This window comes from Lemur catta, chromosome 4, assembly GCF_020740605.2.
Source record: "Lemur catta isolate mLemCat1 chromosome 4, mLemCat1.pri, whole genome shotgun sequence".
NCBI classification, from domain to species: domain Eukaryota; kingdom Metazoa; phylum Chordata; class Mammalia; order Primates; family Lemuridae; genus Lemur; species Lemur catta.
The window spans coordinates 55,158,743-55,180,399 of record NC_059131.1 but is presented as its reverse complement, the minus strand read 5'-3'; the positions used below and the strand labels follow the sequence as shown (position 1 = coordinate 55,180,399).

General features: G+C 50.1%; 1 protein-coding gene across 17 annotated transcripts in view; it reads right to left on the bottom strand.

Moving 5' to 3' along the window:
* The window catches only part of DYSF (dysferlin), a 201,459-nt gene extending 180,395 nt beyond the window's left edge, over positions 1–21,064 (bottom strand). For 7 of the 17 annotated variants that reach the window (XM_045549836.1, XM_045549833.1, XM_045549840.1 and 4 more), the window contains exon 1: positions 20,529–21,064. In XM_045549836.1, coding sequence (XP_045405792.1) covers positions 20,529–20,616 — 88 coding nt within the window. In that variant the 5' untranslated portion in view covers positions 20,617–21,064. Of the gene's footprint in view, positions 1–9,683; positions 9,922–14,262; positions 14,318–20,528 lie in introns of those variants that run through there. The other 10 variants (XM_045549835.1, XM_045549832.1, XM_045549839.1 and 7 more) reach the window with 4 other exon arrangements.
* Positions 21,065–21,657: the final 593 nt, after the last annotated feature.

The following is a 21,657-nucleotide window of genomic DNA, read 5'->3' as shown; positions in this document are numbered from 1 at the left end:
AACTTTTTGGTCACAGGATGTCACTCTTAAAAATCATTGAGGACCCCAAAGACCTGTTATTCAGGTGGCTTATATCTATCGATTTTTACCACATTAGAAATTATAACTGAGGCATTTAAAAATATTTAGCAGTTAATTTAAAAATAACAACAATAAGCCCAATAAATGTTAACATAAGTGACATTGCTATTAAAACAAAAAAACAACTATAACTTCCAAAACAAGGGAAAAAGAAAACTGACACTGTTTTAGATTTTTGCAAAGCTCTTTAATGCCTGGCTAGATTATCCTCCCTACTTCTGCATTCAAAATGTTGAGATGTCTCATTTTGGTTGATGTCTATGAGGAAAATCCAACCAGATATGTAGTTGGAAAGGGAGGTATATTTTAATAAACTTTCAAATAATTGTGAATATACTTCATTGATACTACATCAAAACTCAACAATGTGAAATCTAAAACTAGATCAATGAACACTGCACTCTGTTACCTTGAAATCCACTTTGGAATGGATCTTTACCCATGTATGATTCTGTAACACCTGCATTGGTCATTTGGAAAATTTTTATTCAATGAATTATGTAGATCTTCCAAATGTTGACACATTTCATTATATAATACAAAAGAAATCACATTCATTAACATCACCATCAATTTCATCAGAAAAGTCTTTCAGTGCTGGGAAGCTGGAATAAATACATTTTCTAAAATTCCAATTTTTGCTTGAAAGCTCAGATTTTATGACTGGCAACAAATGGTAAATATCAGCCATTTTCCTTGAAGTGGCAGGCTCACACATTCGCTTTGAAGAAATTATCTGCCAGATGCCCAGGTCTGAATAACCATGGTTCATCAGTCATTCTTTCAAGTAAAAACAGTAATTCATGAAAAAAAAAAAAAAACGTGGCTAGTTCAGCTTGTCATTCAAGCAGTGGCTCATGTGCTTTTCCTGGTGACAATCACCATTTTTTGTGTGTAGCAAAAGTGCTCTAAACATACTTCCCATTTCATCACACAAAATATTATAAACACACGTACTAGAGGATTAAAATTAATAATTGTACTGTTTCATCAAGGACATTCTTAAAGGAAACCAGCTTTTTTTTTTTTTTAACTCTGAGTGCATGAGATCTAAAAAATACCATGACAAATACAATTTGGTGCCAAGGCCTTGATTCGTGTTAAGGCACCAGTAGTATTACCTTCCACTGCTGTTGTACCAATAGTGAGAATGTCAACACAGTGATAAAGCAGCAGCCTCTTTGTGCTGTAGAGATAGTTTTGACCTTTCTGACCTGCTCAAAGAGTCTAGAGGATTCCCCCAGGGTCCATGTACCATACTTTAAGAACCCCTTAAGAAATACATTTAACATTTCAGCCTCAGTTTCCTCATCTGTAAGGTCATAATACCTACCTTACAAGGGGTTGTGAAAATTAAACAAGATAGTATGTGTGAAGTGCCTGGCACACGGCATACTCACTAAATGTGAATTCACTTCCCCTACCCTCCCCTCTGTGCCCCACTCTGATGCATCTAGTGAACTCCTACCAATTCTTCAATACCCAGCTCAGTTGTCCCTTCTCTGATAAGCTCTCCCTGATTCTCCCAGACAGAGATGGCTGTTCTTTCTTTGGTGATCTCTAAGAAAGCTGTGACCACATGTACTGGACAGCAGGATGACATTGTGCTTCTAGTCTGTCTCCCCAACTGGGCTGTGAGTTTCAGAGGGCAGACACCAGGCCCTACTCATGTTAGTAACCCTAGTCTACAGTGAGGTGCCCGGTAATTAGGTGCTGAACGAATTGGTCCTTTTCTTTCCCAAGTCAGCTGCAAGTTCACATCCTCACCAGAAAATAGAAGCACTGATCCCAGGGAACGCCACAGACTTCCTTCATGGTATGGCTTGTGTCAGGGGATGGGGAGGATGAAGGCACAGTGTGGGGGAGGTGTCCTGGAAGAGGCACCAGTTACCTCCTCAGTGCTGGTCCAGGCCTGCCCTGGCTGAACCACTTTGAATCCTCTTGTTGGCACATCAGTGTGGCTCCAGCAGGGATTAGACATGTGGCTTTGGAGTCATTCAAATAACAGCCACCACGATGTGACCTTAGGGAAGGCTCATAACCTTTCTAGGCCTTGCTCCCTCAGCAATAAATTGATAATAATAAGAGTGTCTACTGCATAGGGTTCTGAGGGGACATGAGATGCCAGCTAGATGTCCATGTCCCTCTCCTCTGTCACAGATCAACTTCCTGTGACCGGCAGGAGTAACCTCAAAAATTCCATCTGCAGCCTCTCAAGTTGTGCACTCAGAAACTCACTTCCTGGTGCTCCTGGCTTCATTAATTGAGCAGTATCTGTGTGCCAAGCCCTGTGCTACACGTCTTCTAATAATTTTCCACTTCCTACCTTCCCCGAAGATAAGGAGAACAAAAGTCCTCATTGAGATTTTACTAAGTCCTGGTTAGAAGGACCAACTCTGGGGCCCTCTGGAGGATGTTAAGGTAGGGGTCACCAATAGGTGCTTGCCCCAAAAAGAAGAAAGAAACGAAATGTTAACCCAGCACAATCACGTGATTTACAGACACCAAGAAAAGGGAAGATACATTGATAATTAGGAAACAGTTCAGAAAACAGTTCCTCATCATGGATTTAGACTTGCCCTGTCCCTGATAACTCATTTTGGCCTTGAGAGATGTGGCTATATGTGAGTAATTTAACAGACTTGATAGTTACAGTAAATACAGCAGAGCTCAGGGCTCATGCTCAGGGTGAGGGGACAGGACCATGCCCTCTCTCCAGACTGCTCTGCAGAATTGGGGATCAGAAGGCATCTGTGAGAATCATGATGAAGCTCTGGGTGTTCCCCCAGACTGAGTGACTTGAGTCACAAAAAGACAAACACGATATGATTCCACTCACATGAGATACCTAGTGTAGTCGAAATATTAGAGACAGAAAGTGGAAGGGTGCTTACAGGGGTTGGGGGACGGGGAATAGGGAGTTATCGTTTAATGGGTACAGAGTTTCAGTTTTGCAAGATGTAAAGGGTTCTGTGGCTGATGGTGGTGATGGCTGCACAATGGTGTAAATGTACTTACTGCCACTGAGCTGTACACTCAAAAATGGTTAAGATGGTCAACTTTACGTTATGTGTATTTACCACAATTTAAGAAAAATAAAGTGCAGGTGGGAGATGGTGAGGACGCAGGTGGCAGTGCTGGGGTTTGCTGGCCAGCATCGGGTTGGGGAATGGGGAAGGTAGGAGCAGAGGATGTCTCCCAGGTTCTGACAGCGGCACATGGGTGGCTGCTGGTGCCACTCACCTAGAGAAGGAATGGGGAGACGGGGGGAAATGGGGTGTTCTGGACTCCCAGAGAGAGAGACACACACACACATGCTGCTTCTGCCCATGAGTCGGGTGACGGGACTTACTCTCAGAAGCTGCAGGGGGCTTCAGATCCTACAGGCAGCCTTGATGCAGCCTTTCATTCACTCCACAAATATTTACTGAGGGCTTGCTTTGTGTGAGGCACTCTCTAACACCCCCATTAGAATACCCATAAGACAAGAAAGCGATGGGAATTGAAAGTGTCAGCTGACAACCGAAAGACAGCAGCAAGTGCAGAGAGAAAAGACAGCCCTGGCTTCCACTGAAGGGAATTCTGCTTTACTTCCGCTTTAGGGTGCACAAATACCCCCTAACAAAAAGGATAGGCAGACTGATCACCATGGTACCGCCATCTGTGTACTCAAGCCTGCACACCCCAAGAACTGGGCAGCCCTCTCCCCCATCATCAGCAGAGCACTGCTCCTCCCCTTGCCTCCAGCATCCCCAAACCCCTCTTTCTAAACCCCAGCTGGAACCCTAGTCTGGGAAGGAAGTGGCCAGGAAGGGTAGTGGGCCATGGTGGAATGCACTCTGAAAGGGGTAGGCTTTAAACTTCAAGGCCAGTTAGGACTGGAGAAGATATTTATATACAATTTTTACTTGTCAATTAAACAAAAAGAACAGGTGAAGATATTGGAAAGACCTATGACAAATATGTTAATATCCTCAATATATAAAGGGTACTTGCAACTAATTAAGAAAAAGACAAACATCTCCTGCAAAATGAGCAAATTAAAAAGTAATTCAGTAAGAATAGATACTAAGAGGTAATAACAATGAAATGTCACAAATACTATTTGAACCTTAAGAAATTGTCTAGGATTTGCATGATGCTTTGTGTTAGCAGAATTATAAGAAAATAAGCCCTCAGCTAAAAAATATGATCACATGGAGGTAGAGAGAGGAAAGATAGAAAACAGAGACTGGGAAGGGGGACAGGGGGAGAAGACAGGATGGCGAGAAGTGGGTTAAAAGGTACAAACATACAGTTAGATAAGCCCCAGATGGTGGCTCACACCTGTAATCCCAGCACTTTGGGAGGCAAAGGTGGGAGGATTGCTTGAGGCCAGGAGTACAAGACAAGCCTGGGCCACATAGCAAGACCCCATTTCTACAAAAAATTTAAAAATGAGCCAGGCATGTGGTGCGTGCCTGGAGCCCTAGCTACTCAGGAGGCTAAGGCAGGAGGATCTCTTGAGCCCAAGAGTTTGAGGTGGCAGTAGGCTATGATTGTGCCGCTGCACTCCAGCCTGGGTGACAGAGTGAGACCCTGTCTCAAAAAAAAAAAAATCATACAGTTAGATAGCAGGAATTAATTCAGTGTTTGACAGCAGAGTAGGGTGACTGTAGTTAAACAAAAAGATACTGTACTTGGGAGAAGGATGCCCTAAATACCCTGCATTGATTACTATGAATTATATACATGTAACAAAATTTCACATGTGCCCCAAAAATTTGTACAAATTTAAAAAAAAAAAAAAAAGAAAAGAAAAGAAGCCCTCATAGTTGGCCAATGGGAGGGTAAAGTTGGTACAGACTTTCAGAAGAGCAATTTTGGAAATGCGGCAAAGCCTTAAGCACGTCATAACCTCTGACACAGCAATTCCTCTCCTGGTGATTACCCAAAGGAAATAATTAAATATGTGGGCAAAGATTTTGTCACCAGGATGTTCCTCACAGTGACAGCCTAATTTAAAGCATTGGATATAAATATAAAAAATGTGATATAACCTAAATATGCATCAATAGAGGGTTGAGTAAATTAATTATGGTGCATCTACATAAAAAATACCATGGAGACATTTTACAAGATTGTATAGAAGAATATTTACTAGTATAGAAAAATGCCTCTGGTTTATTTTTGAGCAAAAGTACAAATATGCAAACATTTGGGGGGAAAAAGCTGGGATGGGATTACCTCTAGAGAGGAAGGCAAGGGGGTTTGGAGACTTCAGGTGGAAGAGTGGAACAGGCAGGGTTCTAAGGTTCTTGCCCTGGGTGATATTACATCATAATTTATTTATTAAAGTAGGGTTTCTCAACCTTGGCACTATTAGTATTTTGGGTCGAATAAATCTTTGTTGTGAGTGTTGGGTGGGGGGCTCTCCTGTGCATTGTCATCCCTGGCCTCTACCTACTAGATGTCAGTGTCACTCCCCCATCGCCGCCCCCCACCCCCACCCCCACCAGTGACAGCAAACAGAAACGTCTCCAGACAGTGCCATGTCCCCTGAGGGACAAAAATGCCCCCAGTTGAAAACCACTGCATTAAATCATCCATTTATGTTTTACATATTTTACTTGTGTGTTAAATTTCATATCTAAAAGTGTTTGTTTTTTTAAAAAAAAAAAGGGAAAAAAAGAATCTTGGATGAAATATGTCAAACTGTTGACAGGTTAATTTAAGGTGGCAGGATTTGGGGCCATTTTTACTTTTGCCTCGTATCTTTCTGTAATTTGTCATTTTTTATAATGAGTACATACTACATTTATAAAGAGAATACAGAAAGCTATTTTCAAGGTTTTAAGTCACTTTTAATGTTTAAAAAGCCAGGTTCAGAGAGCCCAGTGCCCCTACAGCCCACCTGCCCTATACAGACAGGTCAGGAGTGTTTCCTGAGGACCGGAGACCTCCTTGGCATGGTTCTACAAGGTCTCCCAGGCTCCTGCCCAAAATCCAGAGACCCCAGGAGATAAGGGGAGGGGAGAAGAGGAGGAGAGGGGAGGAGAAGGGAGGCTGAAGAGACAAGGAGAGGAAGAGACACCTGAGGGGCTGAGGGAGAAGGAAGGGTCAGTAGTGACTCCTGTGTTCCTGGCTGGTGAAGGAGGACAGAAATTCACCCAGTGGGGGACATCACAGATCCGCCCTTCAAGGAAGTAAAACATTTGAGCTCCAAAGCAACAAGGATCTGATTTTATTCTTACGTGTATCTCCAGCATCTAGAACACACCGAGCACATAGTAGGTACTCAATAAAATATTGGTTCAATGAACTAAATGCATGAATAGAGGGATATTAATAACACAGGATAGAAAGTAGGCAGGGCAGAAGAGAAGTTCAGATTATTAAATGCTACAAGAAATGAAGCTGCTCATTCACACAAATGGTCAGTCAAAAATATCTACCGTGGCCCAGTTACTAACGGTATTGTTGGCTAACTAATTAATCAATCAGTACAAAAACAAAAGAATGAGCAGTAGTTGTTCACAGCCTCTGCCCTGAGGTCCTCAGACTGGGAAGCCAAAACAGCACCCTGAGAGTCCAGCCTCTAGAGCTCATAGTCTATTTTGGGAGGCAGGTCCTGAAATTTCATCCGAGGCTGGAATGCCCAGGGAACAACTGCAAGGAACGCAGGGCCAACCCAGGCCCATACATTTGGGGCTGCATGTAGGAGCCCAGCAGGGCTGGCTTCTCTGCAAGCAGGCCACACCACTGTCCCCTCTGTGCCATGAGGGGGTTGGGCTCAGTGCTTCTCAACTCTGACTGCACATCCAAAAACACGTGGAGATATGTCAGAAACACCTATGCCTGGGCCCCACCCAGAAAGATTTAGCTTCACAAGGAAAGAGGACAGAGAGTTGGCAATGGTCTTTTTTAAAGCTCCCCACACAATTCCAATGTGAGCCAGAGTGGAATACCGAAGTCTAGATGCCCTCTCAGTTCCAAGACTGGTTCTGATGGCTTCCCTCCCTAAGCATCAGCTCAGCCCCAAACTGCACTGTGCGTGCCCTTGGTGGGGGAGCACATTAATTTCACCTGTCACCACATCTCTGACCAATTTTTGTCAAGGTGTAGTTCCAAAATAACCTGCATCAAGTATTTGTTAAATGCTGACTCCTAGGTCATCTTCCAGACTTGCTGGGTCAGAACCTCTACGCATGGGATCTAGGAATCCATTTCTTGAGCACATTCTCCAAGTGAAAGGACCACATCCCAGACTGAGTGAGGCTCCCAGGCACCTCTGGAGCATGGCTAGAGACTGGGCCAGAAAGGGCACAAACAATAGAGAGCACCTACTTGTGCCCAGTACGGGGACATCCTGATAAATAAATACGACAGGTCCCTCTGCTCAAGGAATCCTGATATCCTAAGTATGGAGCTGTGCCCTGAGCAGAGGCTGGCTCGGTGAGCGTGCTAGTCCCTAATGAGGTGTGCTGCGTCCAGAGAGGAGAGACTAATGATAGCCAGGGGGATCCTGGGTGCCTTCCTGGAGAAGGTGGCATTGCAGCTGGGCTTTGAAAGACAAATAGATTTTGAACACTTGGAGAGGTTACATTCTATTATACAGTATTTCAGTTTTCCAGGGGGTTCATCAGTGTAAATAAACAGTAAGGCGTCGCAAAGAAGGAATACGGAGATCTGGGGAGGACAGCAGCTCAGTATCTGGGCCAGGGCAAGAGCCAAGAGGGGCCTCAACAGATGTGGTCACCTGTCTGACTCAGGGGTAGTGTCCGCTCCAAGTACTGGTAGTTTTCTGCCATGACCACTGACCTGAACACACCATTTAACTTCCCTGGGTTTCCATGTCCTTATTTGCAGAATGATGATGTTAGTAGCCACCACAGGACTGTTACAGGACCAGGGAAAGAGCTATGAACAGACCCAATTCAGTTTCAAAGCATCCAAAAAACCTCTGCTGATGTGGGCCCCAAGCTCAGAGTCCTTAGGGAATTTCTTTTCCAGCCAATGATGACGCCACAATTTCTGTACAGCAAAGGCTTAGGCAGCATCTGATGGCCTGGGGAGAACTAAAGACTTTGTTTTGAAGTTCCTCTTGCATCTCGAACACCTAGGTACATCACTGATCAATGAAGACAACAAAATTTTCTTAAATGTTTCAAATCACCCTTTTCAAAAGAGAAAGAAATGTAAATTGTCCCATAGCACAGAATAAAAGCTATACATAGATCTCACTTTGCCAAATTGTGTCTCTTATCTATGGTTATTATTTTGAGGGTGCTTGGGGATGTGATACATATCATAGGTCAGAGCTAAGGAGCACCCTACGGGCTCCCACTGTTTTCAAATCTCATGAAAACACCAGCCACTTTCCCCTCTACATTTGACCATCTTTCGTGATGCACATATTTTTTGAATTCCGCAAAGCCACAGAGTACGGCTCCTGGCTAAGAGGAAACCCTCTCTCCTCTCCTTATTTATCTTTCTCTGCAGAACTGGGGGCCTGACTCACTGCTATTGTTCCTTCTCTTAATTTTGACAGATCCTTCCTCTTCCCTTTCCCCTCCTGAGACACCCTCTCCCATGGGAATCTCTGCCTTGCAGTGGGGGGTTAAGGGTGTTTCGTGAGAGGGACGAATGCGTGATTCCTTTACTGCCTCAAAGACAGAGAGCTCATTTCCAGTCTAAGCACTACATACAGTGGTTTGGCCTTCTTGAATTCAGAAAAACATTCTTGACACGCCACAAAAGTCCTGTGTCGAGGCCATATCCATCCTGTTCTGTTCCTTTTCCTCCTGATTGAGACATGGTGGATTCAATATGGCCAACGTGCCATAAAAATCGATGAATGAATAAATGAAAAAAAACCCACAACTTTTTTTTTTTTTTTTTTTGAGACAGAGTCTCGCTCTGTTGCCCGGGCTAGAGTGAGCGCCGTGGCGTCAGCCTAGCTCACAGCAACCTCAAACTCCTGGGCTTAAGCGATCCTACTGCCTCAGCCTCCCGAGTAGCTGGGACTACAGGCATGCGCCACCATGCCCGGCTAATTTTTTGTATACATATTTTAGTTGGCCAGATAATTTCTTTCTATTTTTAGTAGAGACAGGGTCTCGCTCTTGCTCAGGCTGGTCTCGAACTCCTGACCTCGAGCGATCCACCCGCCTCGGCCTCCCAGAGTGCTAGGATTACAGGCGTGAGCCACCGCGCCCGGCCTCCCACGACTTTCAAAGCACACCGTCTGCATGTCCTGTTTTTAAGTGGCCCTGATTTTTCTCCACCTTCCGCATCCATCTTCCAACCCACCCTTGCCCGCACTGCCAGGTAAGAGCTCGGACTTGATTCCCTCTGGGTATCGATCTCAGAATAGTGATAACCGCTAACATACTATGGCACTTTCAGTTTTCCAAATTTTCAAAGCCCTACGGTATTTATTGCTCTCCGTTTCATCCCTGTCGCCCCCCTCAGAAGTCAGGGCTGGGATTTCTGTCCCTGCTGACAAAGTGAGAAACTGTGGCCTGGCCTGGTTAGCGCTGGCGCCCGGGCGCAGACCCGCCAGTGCGCGACGAGAGTCAGGTGGCGCCCCAGCGTGGGCGCGGCGGCCACGGGTCTCTCACCTCGGAAAGTCAGGCTGGCCACAGGGTCGCTGCGCCGGTCCTTCTTCCCACTGGGGAGGTTGCTGGCCTTCACCAGCAGACAGCACAGCATGGCTGGGCAGCACCGGCGCGCACAGGCGCCGCGGGCAAGGCGGGAGCGGTAGCAGCGGGCTCCGGCACCCACCGAGCAAGAGCCCGGCCACCAGGCAGCCGCGCCTAAAGGGAGCTGTCGCCTTCGCTGCGCCTCCGCCGAGAAGTGGCCAATGCCTGAGGGAGGCAACGGGGAGGACACCGGACACCCACTGGGCGGACCCTCCCCTCCGGCCCCTGCCTAGATCCGCCCTGCTGGGGCGGGCGGGGCGGGACAGGGGTCAGACGGGCGCCTGCGGTGGTGCTGGTCCCGGGCTCCGCGGGCCCCAGTTCCCGGCCGGGAATGGAAGCGCCGCTCACACGGAGCGCACAGCTCGGCCGCCGAGCGCGGACCCGCAGCCGCGGGGCCAGCTCAGAGGACAGCAGGACCCCCTGCGCACCGGTGCCGATTTTGCGGGCTGCCGTGAGCGCTGGGCGAAAGGGTGGGAACGAGAAATGAGTGCAGGAGGAAGGAGGGGGAGATCAGCGGCGGGAATGAGCGCCTTCAGGAAACTGCGGGTTAGCGCGAGCGCTGAAGACGTGTGCGGAGCGGCGGAGCGCGCTGTGCGCCCTGAGCCCGCGGCCTCCTTGCCGCTCGCCTGTCCTCGCCCGCCCCACTACCCGTGCTGCACAGCCGGTCCTCTCCCCTCCCGCAGGCTGCCGAGGTGGCAATTCTGGAGTGCTGGGAGCCCAGGGCCGGGAGGGACCCCGAGGCTCGAGCCCTGCGAACCCACCTCGGAGCCCTCTCCACAGCAGTATAGGGTCGCTCGTGTCCGGAGGCGGCGATCTGTGTTCAAATCATATTGTGTTCCCTGGAGCGCAGGGGGCCAGCCGCTGCCCATTGCGTCCCCTGCAGGTCCCCCCGCCCCCCGCCAACAATATCTACAAACCCCACTATGGGGAAAGCTGCTTATGGCGTCAGCTTTGAGCAGTGACGGTCCACAGCATGCTTTCGAGTATTACTAACACGTCTGGTTCTTTTCCTACTTAGGAACTTCTTGACCATAGGGGCTCCGGCTTCGCACCTCTGTACCCCAACACTCCAGCACCTAGCACAGGACAGGGCACTGCCCCTCCTCCCAACACCCAATCCTCACTCCTTTTCTGCCTAAATGCACTGCTGCACAAAATACCAACTCCCTTTCCCCTCTTATTTTGAGAAATACAGTGTTTTCACGTGGCTAAAGCACAACCCTGGTGAATGCAGCTCTGCCTACTCCACGCTTGCCCCTTCACCACTCGATGTGTTGGAGAATAACACAGCTGACCCGAGCGGTGTCCCTTTATAGTCACAACCCCACACTGAAGCGAACCCTCACTGGGGTGAGCAATCATACCGTATTTCCCCAGTCTCATCATTCACCCTCTCTCCTGGGTGACTTTCATACTTTTCTTTCTCCCCAGCCTACAACATCCCTTTCTCGGTCTCACTCTCACTTTGCTTCCTATTTACTGACCAGAGAACTTCCTCTGGCTCCCAGGCTCCTTTTAATTCCCATTAGCATTTCAGCCCAAATCCTTTGCCTGCTCTCCTGTTCTTATGAATGAATCACTCCTACTCCTAACTAAGACCAACCACACACTTGGGCACAGATCCCAGCCTCTCTCCGCCATTCAATGACAAGGCTCCGGTAATTCTCTGCACCTCACCGCTGCATTACCAAGTTTCCCTGTCTATGAGCCATTCCATCAGCATGCAAACATGACGTAATCACTCTTAATAAAGCGCACCCTGCATCTATGTCCCTTTGGCTACTAGTCATTGCTCTCTTTTCACAACAGTACCCTTTGAAAGAGTTGCCCATGCTTTCTGTCTCCAATCCTTCTCCTCCATTCTCTCTTGCACTCACACAGTCATGCCTTCAACCCCACCATGCCACCAAAACTTCAAGTCCCATCAGCTCTCCTGCAAAATACATCCAGAATCTCACCATTTCTCACCATCCCCACTGTAACCACCTGGTGGAAGCCACTGCCATCACTTGCCTGAATCACTGCAACAGACTCAACAGATTCCCTACCCAGCTCCTACCCTGCCTGTGCCCCTCAGTCCACTCTCCACCCAGCCCGCACGACCTGGTGTCACTCATTTACTCAGCGTCCTCCAACAGCTTCCGTCTCACTCAGAGCAAAACCCAAAGTCCTCACATAGCCTTCAAAGCCCTGCCTGACTTCACTGACCTCTCCAGGACCACCCTTCTCCAAGCAAGTTAGCCCCTAGCTCTTGCTCAGCCGTGTCAGGCCTGTGCCTCCTCGGGGGTCTTTGCTGGCTGTTCCCTCTGGCTGCAACGCTTACCCCTTCCCTTCCTTCAGACATCCACTCAGATGGTACCCCCCTGGCCATCCAGGTGAAAATTGCAGCCCCCGCCCCATCTCCCTGTCTTGCTTTGTTTTCCTTTAGCACTGATCACTCTGTAACGTATGTATCTTCTTTCTTTTCCACCTTCCCCGTTAGAACGTCTGCTCCAAGAAGGCAGAGATTTTTGTCTGTTTTGTTCGTGCTGTCTCCTCAGTATCTGGAACAGCACCTGGCACAAAGTAGGTTCTCTATCAATAGTTCCTAAATGTTTGCCTGAAGAATAAATGAATCCCACACACATTCACCAGTCACCTCTGACTTGCTGGGAACAAGTCACACCCCTGCCCTCCAGGAGCTCACAGTCAAGGGGTGGAGACCACAGAGGACGGCAGCCGCAACCACAGACACCATGGGACATGCTGTCAAGGGGAAGTGGGAGACCTATAAGGAGCCAGCAGTTCCCACTGGGGCTTCGAGTGGTGGGGAGGACAGGAAGGAGAAGAGAGTCTGAGGCTGTCCCCCCAGCAGTTTCGCCAGCTGCTTACACCCTCTCCTCTCCCTCCTGACTCCACCCCCTCTCCCATGCTTAAGATGAGGTGGACACTTGGCTCCTCCCCACCATCCAGACCCCCTTCCTCCCTCCTAGCAGAACCCGACTGACCAGGTACCCAGCCCCAGCTCCAGCATGGATCCTACTTTACCTGAGCCCATTTCCTGGCTATGGCTGTGGATCTAGCAATGGGCATGTGTCCTAAGTTGTTTTCCTGAAGGGGCAGACTTATATGCCATGAACAGAGAAGCCCAACTCTCTCTCCTGTGCAGAAGGAAGCATGTAGCTTCAATTGCCGACCAGGCCAAGGATGTAGCAGACACCACAGACAACAGATCAGAGAGAAAAATGGAGTCTTGCCGGGACAGGGTGGCATGAACCTTTAAGTCCTAGCTACATGGGAGGCTGCAGCAGGAGCATCGCTTGAGTATAGGAGTTCTGAGCTGTAGTGTGCTATACCAATCGTCTGTCCACACTAAGTTCAGCATCAATGTGGTAACCTCCCAGGAGCAGGGGAGCTCCGGGTTACCTAAGGAGGGGTGAATCAACCCAGGTTGGAAATGGTCAGAAGAATGGAGCCTACCTGGGCCCAGGATCATACCTTGGAGTTGTATAGTGTATGTACACAGAGCTCACTGTGTCTCTGGATCTCCAGGTAGGTAAGCTGATCACTTTGCCACTGTCACTTAAGTCTATCTTAAGAGTCAGGATTTCTGTTACTTTTAGCCAAATCACCTTCACTGACACCCATGACTTTGGTACCATCTATGTGCCCACAGCATCCAAATGCTTCCACCAAGTCTCACCACCACCTTCTCCTGCCTGGGGCCACTGCAGACACCTCCTTGCTGGTCACCTCACAGTCACTCTGCACAGGTCTGGTCCATTATCCACACCACAGCCAGTCAATCTTGTACATGATCAAGTCTCTCCCTCTGCTGAAAACTTCCTGGGAGGTTTGTCCCAAGGCCTCCTGAGCTCTTGGGATAAAGCCCCGATTCCTTTCCTCAGGCCAGAGGGCAAGGGCACTCAGCCCCCCGCTCTCTGATCTCCAACTCCAGTGGCCTCTCAGTTTCAAGCACATGCTGAGCTCCCTCCGGACTCTGAAGTCTGCTGTCCCCTCTGCCTGCAATTGCTTTCCCCTCTCTCTTTGCAGAGCCACTCCCATTGTTCCCCATTCATCCTTCAGACCCCAGCTTAAACATCACTTCCCCACAAAAGCCGTCCCTGACCTCCCGGTCTAGGTTGGGTCCCTCTGGCAGACAACCGCACAGCAGTACTTCTCCTTCTTAGCCCGCACACAATTGTAAGGAATAACTATTTATGTAATTACTGGTTTTATGTCTAGCTGGACCATGGAGTAGGTCAATGAGGGGTGAGCCCAAGGCCGTCTCGGTGACCCAGGTATTCTCAATGTATAGAACAGGACTGGCCTGGAGTTGACATGGTGGACCTTGTACTTGGCTCCCTGTGTGGGTTCCACCTATGGTGAGTTTAGCCAGTGGTTCTCAAAAAGGATAGTACTGCCCCCCAGGGGGAATTTTAGATATTACAAAGCTCTTTTTCTTTTTTTCCTATCACAATGATTTTCTGGCTTTGCTCTCTTACCCATAATACCCTACCGTGCTCCAACTCATCATGGGCAGCGCAGGAAATCTGCATGTGGCAGATCTAATATCTCCAGATGAACATTCCAAGGGACTTATACAAACTCTTGGCTTGTTTCCAAGGAACAAGGGCTCCACACACCTGTTCTGCAAACCAGAAAAGCAACAGCTGGTGACCCGACCCCTGCACACATCCTGAGGCCTCTTTCCCATCGCAACCTCTAACTTCCTGGCCTGGTTGTTATTTGCTGGCTATCTCCCTATCAGATAGCTGACTGTTCCCTGGCAGACTTCATACTAGGGCCTGGTAACTCAATGGGGCTTCCTCCCAACAGGACTTGTTGTGTCAGGAATGAAACTCTAATGGACAGTGTGGCTGAGACTTCAGCGTGTCCTCCCATATATATTCTTCCCCCTTTGTCCATGGAAATTTTCCATAGTGTTGTACCTGGGCACACGGCCACGCAAATAAAAAGACTACATTTCCCCGCCTCCCTTGCAGCTAGATGTAGCCATGAGAACAGCTATTGACCAACAGGATACGAGCAGAGGGGAGGTATGTAACTGCCTGGTTGTGTCCATAAAGGGAAGGGCATGCCTCCTCAGCCCTCTCTTTCCTCTGGGTGGACTATAGGTTGTGGTCGTGAGCCATCATGGACCATGTTGTCAAAGGGACCCCCTGGGGATAGCAGAGCAACAAGACAGGAGGAACTGAGGTCCTGGACAGCCTTATGGGTCAGAATCTTACCAGCCAGGACTGCCTATATCTCAACTCTTATGTGAATGAGAGAGACTATCATATTTACACCACCACTAGTTAGGGCTCGGTTACAACAGCCAGGTCTGCATCCCACCTGAGGCCTAGGTGCAGAATCTCCTTGGCACGCCGGACTACTCCAGCCCCACCATGAAAGTGAGAGGGCTCGCGTGGGAGCCATAGTTTGGTAGGAAGGGGGCGAGGGGACCCGTTCAGAAGCTGAGTTTGCATAGCAAGCCCACTTTGTATTTATATTCCATGCTTACTGCAGTGATTCAGGGCTGACGGGGTGGGGGGAACTAAAGCTCACATAGTCCTGATAGTGCTGACTGATAAGCCCAAGGGAAAGGACACTGACTGCCAGCTCTCCAGAGAGCCCAGGCCAAGGTCTCCAGGATTAAATGAAACACTGTACATCAGATACTGTCACTGGTGTCCCCTGGAATACCTCCAGCCTACTGACATGTTGTCCTTGACCAATACAATGTTTTATAGCAAAATTGTATCTTAATTAAACATTAGAAGATTTTCCATATAAATCTGGATTTACAACTTCTCATGAAAACTCAGAGAAGCTGGCATGTGGGCCCACATTCCCTGCCTAACACTGACCACCTGGCTCCTATAGATGGGATATGTCCTCTCAGGTCACCTGACTTGCTGCTGCTCACCCAATATGCGCATATGATTTTCCTTCTGGCCTGATCTTAGTTAGGCCACCTGCCAGGCTCCTGCAGGCATGTGATTTTGTTACCTCTGTCACTTATGTGGGGCCCTACCTCCCTGACCATGGAGAAGGGAGTGCCTCAATGCACCTAACAAGGCCCATTCTTGCTGCTGGAGTTGGGCCAGCTCACCTTCTCTGGCCACATTCTCCTAATGTTGTCTGGGGCTTTGTTTTTTCCCAAGCCCTGAACAAGTTGTGTCCAGGAGACAAACAAACCTTGCCTCTCTGCTCAATGACATCAACCTTGAGAGGAACACTCTGCATGAGTTTACAGCGACTAGTATGCGGTGGTAGAGAAAGAGAGTGAGTTTGGCCTAGGGACAGGGACTGAGGAGGTTTGTGGGCTCCAGGGGAGTCACCAGAGGCATATTTGGTCCAAGAAAGATGAAACACCAATGTGCATGCCACAGCCAGCCATCAGGCAGGCGGACAAATGCCTTCACCTAGCAGGGGCTGCTCTAGGAGGGGCAGCTACAGCAGGCAGGACCAGTGTCCCTGGGGGCAGACGGGGTGGCCACCCACCACTCGGCCAGTTGTGTCCAGACTGGCAGGACAGTGGTTGGACAAACAAAGCTGATGATAGAGTTGACCAGCAAAAAAGATATTTAAAGGCTTTCTGGATGTGTACAATGACTTCTTAGTACATGTGTAATACATATTAATAATAATTATTATAAATAACATAATAATATGTAAGAATACTGAGTGCCAGGCACTATTCAAAGTGCTTTATATGGACTAAAACATAAACTCTTCAGAACCATCCCTCCAAAGCAGGTATGTGCTATTATTATCAACACTTTACAGACGAGCAAATGGCCACACAGAGTGGTTAAATGACTTGCCCAAAGACACACAGCTGGAAAGCGGCAGAGCAAGGATTCCAAGTTCAAGATCCCAAGCAGTCCTTCTCTCCCTCTCTTTTGATGTTCTCATCCCACTGGCCTGGGACCAGGGCTACCAGCTATCTGCACTCCTGAGCTCCCCACCCAGCTTTTACTTCAAACTAGGCTAGCCAAGCTGGGGACCCATGGTTACACTGCCCACTACTGGGAGGCCCCAGAGCACCTGCCACACCCACCACACGCTGCCCACCTGGTGCCATCAGATACAGGGAAGATGATGCAGAAGGGCAGAGACCACTGAGATAAGAAAGCAGCCTCAAGACCAGAGCACAAGAGCTGAGGATGTCTGTGCCTGGTGAGCGAGCGGCAGTGAGGACAATGTGTGTGAGGCGGCAGGATGTGAGGAGTCAATGTGCAGACCAAAGTAGGCTGCAGTGTCACAGCCAGGCATGGGTTCAAGTCCTGCTCCTCCACCTTTTATTGCTTGTCTCTGGTAAGTCAGAGCTAAGGACAGACGTAGACAGTAGAGCTGCTAAAGACGGGGGATGGGGAAGGGGGGCTCTGGAGCCAGACTGCTTAGGCTTGAATCCCAACTCCACTACTTAGCAGTGTATGGCCTTAAGCAAGTTGCTTAACCTCTTTGTGCCTCAGTTTTCTTATCTGTAAGATGGGGGTGATGGCAGTTGTTACTATATATGCTTGCTAGGAGGATTAAATGAGGCATGTGTGTAAACATATAAATGCCTGGTACAAATTATAGCCAGACCATGATGTAGCTTGTATCAAATGTTCTATTTAGAACAGTGTCTGCCACATAATAAGCACAGTGTCAGCTAAATAAATCTCTTCGTAGAATTGTTATGAGGTTTTAAAGAAACAGCATCTGAAAATGGTATGTTGTTTGTGCTTAATAAGTGTCCATTCCCTCTCCTTGTGATGAACACACATTTTAAAAATCAGAATCCTCCATCTTTTGGTCATTTGACTTACACTGTGTTCCATGCAGCCTTGCACGCCCCCTACTTTGACTCAGCCCCATGCTGGGTACCCCCAGCACCGCCCTCCCTGTGCTGGCTCAGGTCAGGGGTGGCCGGGGTGCCCTGGGTGTGGGCAGCACATGGTATGCTTTCCAAAGCACTTTCTTATTCAAGAGCCAAGGATGCTGGAACAACAGAAGGCACTGACGATGGGGGTTGGGAAGGGGCGCCTTGACCACTGTGTGACCTTGGCCAGGCCCCTGCACTTCTCTGGGCCTATTTTGCCATCTGGAAAGTGGGGATAATATCATTGCCCTTTGGCCTCACAAAGCTGCTGTGAGCATGAAATGAATTTTTGCATGCAGAGGAGCAGTGAGGTGTTATTATGGCATATTATAAACATATAGCCAAAGGAGCTTTATGGGACAAAAACCGAAGGAATGTAGGAAGGCCAGATCCAGGCCAGCAGCTAAGGGAAGGCTTCTCAGGTGGGTGCTTTGCTTTGAGCCACGTCCCTGAGACCAGAGCCCTCTGTGTAATCATTCACCAGGCTGGCCTTTGCTGGGAGAAGGAGAGTGAGCAAGACTGAATGCTGCAGGGAGGCCAAATTTGGACATGGGTTAGGAACTTGGCTAATGCAGGAGGTGAAATGTAGCCAGGGACTGGGGGAGGGGAGGGACTGTATTCTCCGGGACTGCCTGGTGGTGACAGTGATGACTGAGAGTGAGCCTTCCCAAGCTCGGGGGCTCACAATCGATCAGCACAGACAACATACTTCCTTTCTCCACAGCGAGCTCTGGGCTCCAGGGAGGGACAGTCCACCCAGAGGAGCCAGGCTGTGGGCAAAGGGCAGGGCTGTGGACAGGCGGGGGAGGGGCCCAGTTAGAGATGTGTGAATGCAAGGATGGAAGAAGGGGGAGACTGCTCTACAGACAGGCCCTTGGGGCTGAAATAATGACAAGAGGGAAGCCATGCAGCAGTATTTCCTGTGGGTGAAGCATCTCTGGGGTTAGAAAGCGCTTCACATTCCTTGTTCACCCTTTCCTTTCCCTGAGGTTTCTGAGCCTGGCCTAAATGAGGGGACCAGGAGGTAGGAGGCTGGTGCTCTGAGTGTGTGGGGGTGGGGGGTCAGGGAGGGTGGAGGAAAATCTGGTTCAGGCTGAGTGGACACTAGAGGACAAAGCCCCTGAGAGCGGGGGCTCTGCAGGCGGGCGTACTCTTGAGCACTGCACATCTGCAGAGGGTGCCCCTCGCAAAGCCTGCTCAGCCCTCAGGTTGGGGGGGGGTGTCTGTGAATAAGGAAGGGGTGCTCGGGTGGGAGGCAGCTGCTTCACCCACAGAGTGCCTGTCCTCCCTCCCTTCAACCAGTGGGGTATTTACAGCAACATGGAGCCCAGGGCCCTCAGCCAGGTGGCTAAATGGGGCCACTGACCTGGCCTGCCCAGAGCTGAGGATGCAGAGAGGAACCATAAAGACCCTCACTGACCCCTGTGTTTCCTTTCTGCTGGAAACACCTTGATAAAGCTCATTTCCGGAGGCCACGGTGGGAAACTGGTTGAGAACAGGTCAAAGCAGCATGTTAGGAAGAAAGCACAGCTTCCCTCCCCCAGCTCCCCCCACCCCCATCAATCCCTCCTGCTGGTGTGCATGGCTTATCAGGCCACAGGCCCATTCGGCAGCTCCTTCTGGAGCCCTACCCTAGTCCAACACATACAGACTCCCCCAAGATCTCACACTCAGGAATGCTGTGCCTGATATGACCCATCTGCAATGCTGCGGTGGACACAGGCCTGTGTTCTCAGAGCCTCCATTGCTTGCAACATGGCAGGCGGCCTATGCACTCTAGGCTGTGTGTGTGTCTGGGAGCACATGTGCACACGGCATCTGGGAGCAGGTATATCCAGGAGCCTAGGAAACTGAAAGGGAAAGTCTGCGCTGGATGGCCAGGGACCAACTAATGCTGTGTCTAGGGGCCTGGGATATAGTTAGATTAGAGTCAGATCTCTGGGAAGAAGGGGAGTAGCAGGTAATGGGGGCCTGAGAGGAGAACCCATAGATGGGGGGAGAGGCTCAAACTCTTGCCCCTGCTTCCTCTCCCCCAGTACGGCTCCAAGTCCAAAGACCCAGCTGTGTAGACCCCAGCTCTGGCTTGGCCCCGAGGGGTTCCCCAGGAAGTAGACACGGCCCAGCCCTCACCTCGTAGCAAAAGCCAGTCATAACCCTATGAAGACCTTCCTGTGGGAGGTCCCAATCTGATAGGGGAGTAGGCTTCGCTGCTCAAAGAGGCCCCACTCTGACGATGGAGACCAGATACTACCCCCCACATGCTATCCCCTCTGTGCTCCCCTCTGGTGGAGGTGGGGAAAGAAACTCCCTAACGGTTGGTGCTGCTGACTGCTGTGCCCAGCTGCAATATTCCCCCATCCTGTGCCCAAAGCAAGGGTAGAGTTCCTGGAGGGGTGGGCGGTGCCTCCGCCCTAGTGGACACCAGCCTGTCAGCCCAGCCTTTGATTGTGAGCAAAGGCAGAGGAAAGCAGCCAGGCCCCGGCCCAGGAGGGAAGACAGCTGGGTTATAAATAGGCCTGGGACCAGGCCTTCCGGGGAGAGGAGGCGAACCTTGCAGTACAGCGCGTTTTGCTGTCCATAGAGCGGAAAGACCTCTTTTAAGCGATCCTGAAGAGGTGGGAGGAAAGATACCGGTCTTGCCTTCCCGGCCTACCTCAGTGCCAACCCGGGCTCAGCTTCCAGGCCCAGGAGAAGCGACACTCAGCCACCTCCCTCTCCTCGCTCTCTCTGCCTCAGTTTCTCTCTAAGTCGCCCTTCCCCGCAGACGCGTGCCTTTGCAACACTCAGCGGCCTTCTGACGGGACCAGAAAGTCTTGTCTCTCCCCTCCGGGCGCTCTCCAGGTTAGAGAGCCGTGCCGCCCCCTTCCCGACCCACACTATCCGGGGAGGGAGTGGCGGGCCCCTCCTACCTGCAAACACGGCGGAGCAGTAGGCATCGCTGATGTCGGTGTCCGGGGTGCGGACGTTCTCGGCGTAGAGGATGAAGACCCTCAGCATGCCTGCGGCGCGTGGGGCCCCGTGCGCCCAGGGCGCGAAGAGGCTACGGAAGGTCGGGGAGGGCCGACGCACAGCTCGTGGGTCCCCTCAGCGGAGAGGGCCGGCGGGGCGAGGCCGGTTCTGATCTCTGGCTCCCAGCTCAGAGCTCCTGCTCTTAAAGGGAAACAGGCCACCCCCGGGCTGCTGAGTGGGCTAGCTCTGTCTCCGCCCGACTGCGCTCTCCCTGCTCGTCAGCGGGCGTTTGGAGAACAGGGGCTTCTGCTCATCTTCCACCTCCGCCGCCTACCCGGGCTCCGTTGAGCTGTAATCTAATGCTCCGGCCGCGCAGTCTCCCAATGACACGGCATTTTGCACCTGGCCGTGGCACAGCGCACTGGGCGGCGGCCGCGATGGCCGGGGGCTGGACCAGGGCTCTGGAGCCCAGCGTAGCCCAGATCTCCCTGTCGGAGGGCAGAAAGGCTCAGCCCCTCCCCTGACCTTCCACCTCCGGCCGAGCGCTACGCCAAGCCCGTGGCCTCCCTTCGCCTCGGGGAGCAGTCTCTCCAGTAGCCAGCCCGACCGCCCCGGGTAGGACCGGAGATCCCTGGCAAGGGCTGGTGAGCAGGGGCAGGGCCCGCGCTTTCCCTAGGAGTAGCCTGAAGTTAATTTCATTGACTGCAGCGCTTGCTGCTTTAAAAACTTTGCCCTCTCTTCTCTGGTTGTAAAAGCAACACATGCTAATTTTAAACCAAAAAGCATAAAGAGAGAAATCTCTGATTCTGAGAAAAACAGTATTAACATTTGGGTATTTACCGATCCAGGCTTTTCCCTCCGAATGTATATATGCATGTATTACAGTATTTACATCTCGGTGTGTATGCAGTCGGGGCCCCACGTTTCCGTGTAACACTTTCTTGCTTCATTAAAAATTCTTCATAAAGCATCTTTTCAATAGCTACATAATTGTCTATCATATGAATGTACTAGATTGACAACGCTTTCTCCTATTGTTACACATTTAGGCTCTTCCCAGATTCTCACTATTATAATAGTAAGAGGGTT